The 8372-nt window shown below is 32.5% G+C and overlaps 1 protein-coding gene across 2 annotated transcripts in view; it reads right to left on the bottom strand.

Moving 5' to 3' along the window:
• Positions 1-8372, bottom strand: part of GABRG1 (gamma-aminobutyric acid type A receptor subunit gamma1) — a 101918-nt gene that overhangs the window by 63800 nt on the left and 29746 nt on the right. For both annotated transcript variants that reach the window (XM_026455822.1, XM_026455823.2), the window contains exon 2: positions 1678-1826. In XM_026455822.1, the coding sequence (XP_026311607.1) occupies positions 1678-1826 (149 nt within the window). The remainder of the gene's footprint in view (positions 1-1677; positions 1827-8372) is intronic.

Below are 8372 nucleotides of genomic sequence, written 5' to 3'. Positions count from 1 at the left end.
AAAAAAAAAAAAAAAAAAAAAACTGCCCTTAAAAAAGACGTTTAATGGCATGATCATGGTTCACGGCAGCCTTGACTTCCTGGGCTCAAGGTTCAAGTGATCCTCCTTGCCTTTGACCTCCCAAAGTACTGAGATTATAGGTCTGAGCCACCATGCCTGGTTTATGAGCCCATTTCTTAATCACCATCCTAAACTGATTCCTAATTTGCCTGAGAAAACACAGCTGCTAAGTCCGACCTTAAGTCCAGTGCTCTTCATGCTAATTACTCTTTGTGTATAAGTACTCTCAGGCCAGGAGATCTGTCTTGTTCATCTCTGCATTTTTACCACCAAGCACAGAGCCCGGGCAAATACTTGTTGACCAAGAGAATATCTAATTTTATACCTTTTGTTTTTCTTTTGGATTATGTTAGATGTGCGGAATAATTCCAATTTAACATTTAAGAAAATTTAACCTTTGGCATTTAAAGTTAAATTACCTTAGGTATTTGATTTAAAACTGATTAACCTGAAGAAATATCTAGTTGCTACAGAATAAAAGATAAGGATCTATGAACTGAGATCTAGTACTGATTGTGAAACTGATCCTTTTAAAGGGCTTCTCTGCTTCACTTTCTCTAGTAGGAAAATGGTCCTAGTAACTCTTATCTATTCCCTTCACCTGGCAGCAGAGCAAGACCCTGTCACTAAAAAAAAAAAAAAAAAAAAAAAAAAAAAAAAAAAAAAAAAAAAAAAAGAAAAAAAAAAAAAAAAAAAAAAAAAAAAAAAAAAAAAAAAAAAAAAAAGGCTCTGGAGCCAGATGTTTTATATTCAAAACCTGACTTTTTTTCATGCCCTTGGAAAAGTGGAAAAGTGGCGGGGACTTTGTATAAGGAACTTACTGGCCCTGTGCCTCTGATTTTTTATCCATAATGTAACATGCATTTGCTGTATTATCTCAGAATTTTCAATTCTGCCCTAAAGAATAGGAGAAACAAATGGGATTAGATGAAACTTACCTGTAAGTATATGTCACATCAACTCATATGTTAAGTACAGATAATAACTACATCATTAACGCATGAAACATGTTAAACATAGAATAAATAGACATTTACTTCTTAAACATATATTAAAAAGACAAAACAAACAAGAGTGTTACTTGTAGATAGAGACGGAAAGCAAAATAAACCTTAAATATTCATAAAAAAAAAAAAAAGACGTTTAAGCAAACATCACACCTACTAGTGAAATAGGGATTGCTTTACTAGGTATCAGGAACAATTTGAGATTATTCAACATTATACTCTAGTCTTACCCAGTGCAATATGGCATGAAAAATTATAATTTTGGAAATGAGAATGTAAAATATTCATTATTTGTAAAAATGGTCATTATTCTGTATCTTATCTTTCAAATATTAGCTCTTTTATGAAGTATTTCTCAGTCTTAGGCAGTTTTATCAAAACTCTGTCAGATATTGTTGTAGCAGTTGGAAAATAATTACATTTTTTTTCTTTTTTCTTATTTCAGACTATGAATTCCTCAAAACATTAGTGACCATACCAACCAATGATCCTCAAATTCAGCAGATGTTTTAATCACACACTCAAAGAATAAGAAATAAATGATTAAAATAGTACCAGTAATGATATGTTTAATAGTCACCAAATTCCCAGAATGGTAACTCAAACTTACCTCCTATATCTGGACGAAGTTTATTGTCATAGCCTTGAAGCAATGAATTCAGAATTTGTGTGATATCTCCTTCATGAATTTTTGGAGCCAAGACCCAGGTTTTGTTCACTGTTAAATCCTCATCATCTTCATCATCTGCTTTATCAACACTAAATAATTCAAAGAAAAAATGGATGGTAGAAAGTTCAATCAAATCATGTATGAAAGTATAGTTTAAGGATATTAGAATTGAGTAAGAAAGTCATAATGGCAGATAAAAAGGTATTACACAATAACATTATATTTAATAAGACCAACACATTTGTCATACAAAGTGCCCTGACATAATACTCAAAAAATGAGAATTCTGTGCAAGAAATACACAATATTAAAATAATAAAATACATTTGAGCACTCCCACAACTGTCATTAACATTCATAAAAATTATTCCCCCAAAATATGACTAGTGTCCCCTAAATTTGCATAGCGTATGATCTGTACACCCATATGTGGTGACCTTAAACCATCACAACCAAAATAAAAATTAAAAGGTAAAGAGTTACAGGAAAAGATGTAATAATTAGTCTGGTAAAATGTATAGAAAATGGATGGGTAGAAAAGAAGAATTAAGAAAAATTGAGTAAAGAAAGGTTTGAATAAAAAGGAAAACATTGTTATACATACTGTTGCTTATTTCTTTTAAGTCAGAAGAACCCAGCAATCTTTTTCCAAGAACTTTGTCAAAGATTTTATGATCATCAGATTATCAATAGGTGACTCATCTTGCACATATATTTTGGAGGAAGCATAACTATCACGTTTTACTTAGAAGTGATATTGGAGAGATCAAATAACTCTCTTCCTTATTTTTATAAATGAGAAAACCAAAGACCACAGAAAAATAGCAAAAACACAAATCTGTTTATCAGCAAAACTGAGACTCAAGCATTACCTCTCCAACGATTGCTTTCTTATACACCTGTGTGCTTAAAAGTGAAAATATTCAGCTGACTTCTGAATTGTGATAGAAACATCCAGTAATAAAGAAATTCATCACAAGTAATAAATTACTCTTCTCTTTATTGCCCATAGGTAACCCTATCTTCATTTGAGTAAGGTCATTCTAGACTTAACAACACACCTGTTTTAGGAAATCTCTCATTCTCCAGTGAAAAGGGGTCCAAAAAACTAAACACTAACATTGGTAAAATCAAGTAAATCTGTAATTTTCCAGGTTATTCACATATATTTCAAGGATGTGTTTCCCTCTAGCAGTAAATACCTAATGCTTTCTACAGTACCTATTCAGAACTCTTTTGCTTTGAATCTAAACACCTTAGCAAATGTAGCCTCTACTCATTTTATCCTTAACCTATCAAGCCGATTTGAATTGCTAAGAAATACATCAAGCATGAGAATACAAGAGAACAGGCCAGTCTGAGATGTTTATGTTGGACTACCCTGGCCTTGAGAGAAGTGTTATTATTTTTGATTGCCACCTCTTTGGTATTTTTGTAGTGCTTGCCTTCTCATTTTGTGAAAGAAAGTGGAGTGGCCAAACAAATTCTGAATTCTCAGTTCCATTTCCCAGATATCAGCTGTAACAACCTGGGTATCACATCTGCTTTGTTGGCTATCTGTGCGATGGTTGGGGCGTTGGGGGACTTCATTGTCTCATCAGATTCACATTGCCCTCTATTTGTTTTTTGTGAATATATTTTTGTTAAGATGCTTATGCAGATGCTTGTGAAGTTAAAATCTTTATATTGACATAAAAAATTGTTATGAGATTTTAAGAGCATAAATTTAAATTTTACTTTCAAAGAATTTACTATATTATTTCATCTTTATAATAATTATATTAATAGTTATCTTCCATAGATTAATAACTGTACTATTAACAATGTTTCTCCTCTTCTTGTGAAATAATTATGCTTGTCACCCCACTAACTTTTAACTTTCCTGTAATCTGTAATAATCCTTCCTGTAGGAGGATTATACATTCCTGTCCTGTTGAACTCAGCTCTGACCCTGTGATTGATTTGGGCTAATGGTATATAACTGACATGCATCACTACTAAGCAGTGGGTTTAATAGCAGTGAAGTTTATTACATATCTCTTGTCCTTCCACCCGCCAGGTGATACTCAGTCATACTCAGAGGCTACTCCATTACTTCACACTCAGAGTGAAGGTGGCATGGACAGAGCCACAGCTGAACTAAAATGGACATGTAATCTGAGTGAGACATAAATATTTAGGGTTGGAAGCCACTGGGATTTGGAAGTAGTTTGTTACCACAGCACAACCTAATGTGTCTTGGCAGATAGCCTCCGGATGGTCAATTTTATTTGTAATGCTTTGAGAATACAAATTGAGAGATGTTAAGTAACATATGCCTCAGTTCCGCTATTCCAAATCTCACCAGTTTCTCCCACCACCAACACTTTAGTTAAACAATCTTAGCAAAATCTCTGCCAAAACAATTCTGGCCCCCTCAAGTAAATATATCACTAAAGCACATAGAATGTGCTATTTACGCAACCTCAAGAAAGCTTTCTAGTAGTCAGAGACCAGCTCTCAGACCCCAAAACCTACGGTCCTTCTGCTATTATCATATTGCATTACTTTGCAAATGAAGAAAAACTCTGTGAGAAGTGGATTAACTTGGTAAAATCAAGTAAACTCTGTAATTTTCCAGTTATTCACATATAATTCAAAGATATGTTTCCCTCTAGCAGTACATACCTAATGCTTTCTACAGTGTCTATTCAGAACTGGGGCTCTGATACCTGGTAGAACTGGGCTACTCTGGTGGAACTGGGGCTCTGATACCTACGCTACACAATAGGCACACTATAATATTGTTTTCAATTTGAGATACACTTATATATGAGTAAAAATACTTTGAGCTTGTACTTCTAAGGATGCATTATTATAAAGTAATTATAGAGTTTCACTTATAACCCTATATAGATTCCTGGAGAACAGATCAGTTAACATATTTTTACTTAGGTACATCATTACAGTAATTACTTTGCTCTACTAAACTTGCGTACAGTATAGAAATGTTGTTATATTATTTCCTTCAAATAATTTCCTATTATTTTCTCTAAGTAAATAAGTACATATAAGCTGAGGAATTAGAAATACTGAGTTGTCACATATTCTCACTTATAAGTTGGAGCTAAATGATGAGAACACATGGACAAATGGAGAGGAACAACACACACTGTGGCATATCAGAGTGGGGAGGGTGGAAGGAGGGAGAGGATCAGGAAAAATAACTAATGGGGCCTGGGCTTAATTCCTGGGTGATGAAATAATCTGTAAAACAAGCCACCATGACACAAGTTTATCTAACAAACCTTTACATGTACCCCTGAACTTAAAATAAAATTAAAAATTACTGAAGTATTAAGAATCCCTGTTGGTGTGCGCTTCTGGAATGTTTGTTTCCTAATTAGACTTGTTGAGATATTGGCGATAACTTAAATTTTAGGTTTTCATTCACCTCCAAATTTCAGTTTTATCGAATGAAATACCTGGTAGGTATGGCAGACCACTGCACATATAAGCAGTTGATCTTTCCTTGAATACCGATTGAATCAAGTGGAAGATTTTAGAAAAAAAAAAAAAACAAAAGCTTTTTCTGTTATTTTTTTTAATACTAGCAATATTTTGGTAATCTAAAATCCACATGCTGATAGTAATTTATATTGCCCTTTTCTCAGGTAGTAGAGAGGTAATATGAAAATTGACCTCAATAATACTACAAAGTTATCTTTCCTCAGTTTTGACAATAACATAAAAGAAATTTCATTATAGATAATTTATCTACATCTTTTCTCTAAGCTATCTAAGTTATGTTCAGAATATTCATGAATTACTTTCAATATTACATTGGTGTTATTTTGGTGATTGAAAAGTACATCATAATTTTAAAAACATAGTACTTACAGTGTGTTTGATGTCCTGATTTTTTTTTGGAAGCTGGAAGATTTTTGCAGCTGTTACACGTTTTGGATAACTATTTATTTGGAAGAAACAGGTATGATTTTTTAAAACATAAAATTCTGAGAATTTCTTAAAAATTAATATACCTACCTTAAAATGAGAAAATATAAGATTATAGAATTTCCAGGACACACAACTATTAAACAATAGACTCATAATTTAAAATAATGTTGATTTAATTTGAAGACATATTTTCTGCTTCCTTAAAGTTTTCCTGGCACAACGTATACTTTTATTGAATAATCTAGGGTGGTTCAGTTTTGAATTTCCTAATTCACAAGACCACAACAAAACTATAGTACATAATCAGCAGACACATTTGGATCGTATGTGGCTAGGGTAGTCTCAGCTCTTGACTCCTGAGAAGGTAGAATAATAAACTCAAGGAGTTACACACTGTATGATAAAAAAAAGCACTGTGATGTCAATCTCTGACCCAGTGTTTTTATCCATCTGTAGAGATAATACCAGGTACTAAAAATGTGCCAAGTGCTAGGACTACAAAGACAAATGAAATTATAATCTTGATCTAGGTGGTCTCATTTTCTAATAAAGGAGAAAACATTTTCAATCAAATGACACAGAAAAGCATCAGACATTAAGATGCTTATCGTGGTATTATCTATGATTGTACAATTTTTAAACAATAAGAGCATGTTTAAATCATGATTTTATAACAAAAAATACACATCTATTGTTTGTTGAGAGTCTGCAAAAACATCAAATTATTTTCATAATTTAATATTACATGAAAAATAACAGAAAACAATTTGTTTTAATTGTCATCTATGTATAAAGTGGCTTAAAAGATTTGATGGAAAAATAGAATAATATATACACTCAATATTCTATACTAGTGAGACCATAGAATTTTTTTGTATGTTAATAGTATCTGGAAATCTTCATGTACACATTGTATAATATAAATATGTGAAAAAGAGTTAATTTGATGTGAATGCCTAAGAATTAACTTCTTCTTATAGACCAGATAGTGCTCTGAAATAAGGTTCTAATCATAAAATGAATAACTAAATCGAGTATTTTAGAGAGAGAGAGGTAGAATATCATACTCTCTTAAGAAAATTATTGTGGCAGTCCTGAAAATTTGCCACTTGGTTTTCCTGCTGTGAGAACATTAGCTGCCTGCCAATACTAAGGATGAGCCCCGAGTCTACGCCAGACCCAAGCTGTCTCAGGCTGCTTTCTGTCAATAACTGAACACAGTAGGAATATTAATTTAGATCCATTCCTGCCAGACTAGGAGCCCCTCTGAAGGACAATTTGTGTTGGAGGATTCCTACTTACCTGGACAAAACTTTCTTAGAGGGTACTGCACTCAGATTCTTTTGATCCAAACTACTTCTCCCCCCGCCCTACTTTCATATGTTTCAAACATCATTTTTTACCTGAAGCCTCTCTTGCTACTCCCTCCTCCTCTCATTTATCTTTCCCAAGCATTTCTCTTTTACATGTCTAAGGCCATCTTGACATCTGTTTCTCAAAGACTTCTTCTCACATTCAGTTGCAACCTATACTTATTTACTAAAGAAAATATTTGAGTCACTTAGTATATGATTATTATTTCCTTTTGTCTTACTAAACTCAGTTATTTTAATGCACCATACAGATTTCTTTGATGACATAGGAAATTACTGTATGCGAAACAAAACCTTTAATAACTATATTACTCTTCTTATATAACAAACAAGAGTTTCAAATTAATAACAAAGAGTTAATTTAAGTAATGACAAGGCATGCTTTGCCATAAAATTATGAAGAAAATCCATCTTTATTGCCAGAGAAAAAAAATATGCCTACAGAAAGTCAGTCAAATAATATAAACTATTTTTCATGCATAAAATAAACATTCATTGAAGTTTGCCCAGGAAAATCTTGGTTTACACTTGTTGTACTGAAATTAGTTTTAATAGCAGCTTCTCATCACAAAATGGCCTACTTTGGATGGTTATACAGTCACCCTATATTTCGTTCATATAAAGGTTACTACAAATGTCCTGGTTCTGATACATGAGGGAGCTTCTTCTATTAATCTGTTAAGAAACCACACATGAAACTCAAAGTAGCTTACTAATGTGCCTGAGGAATGTGAGTAAACCCTGAAGGAATAGTGATAGACTATTTTCCTCCACAGTGTGAAAAAAAGTTATAATTGCAAGTGAAATTGATTGATGAGGTCATTTACATATTTGACTGGAAAAAACAATGACAGTTGCTACTAGTACTCAGTATATGTATGGAAAATTCACTGGATAGTAAATATAATAAATATTTTGTCACTGGTACTTCCTCATAATCACTTCTGGATTAGTTAATTGGTCATTATTTCCTCACAGGGAAAAATTCCACCATGTTTATTAAAAAACTTATAAAATTTAGTTATTCATATTGCTACCGTCTGAGGTTATCATATCCCTCTTTTTTAAAAGTAAGTGGGGCTAACAATATTTTAATAGCAAATTAATCAGTGAATCAATATAAAACCCCGATAATAGGTAGATATGTTCAATGAAGAAATCCAAATTTTTGCCTTTTATAATTAGAAAATAAATAAATATGTTCAGAAATCATGACTACCACTATTATTCTTATCATTTGAACGTGATTGACTAGACTTAATTTTGAGGGTCATTTTGCTACTCCTATTATTTTAATATTAATAAACACAATTGACTGCGTGG

Source organism: Piliocolobus tephrosceles, chromosome 3 (assembly GCF_002776525.5).
Source record: "Piliocolobus tephrosceles isolate RC106 chromosome 3, ASM277652v3, whole genome shotgun sequence".
Taxonomy (NCBI): domain Eukaryota; kingdom Metazoa; phylum Chordata; class Mammalia; order Primates; family Cercopithecidae; genus Piliocolobus; species Piliocolobus tephrosceles.
Note: the sequence above shows the minus strand (reverse complement) of the source record. Positions and strands in the feature narration are given on the sequence as shown.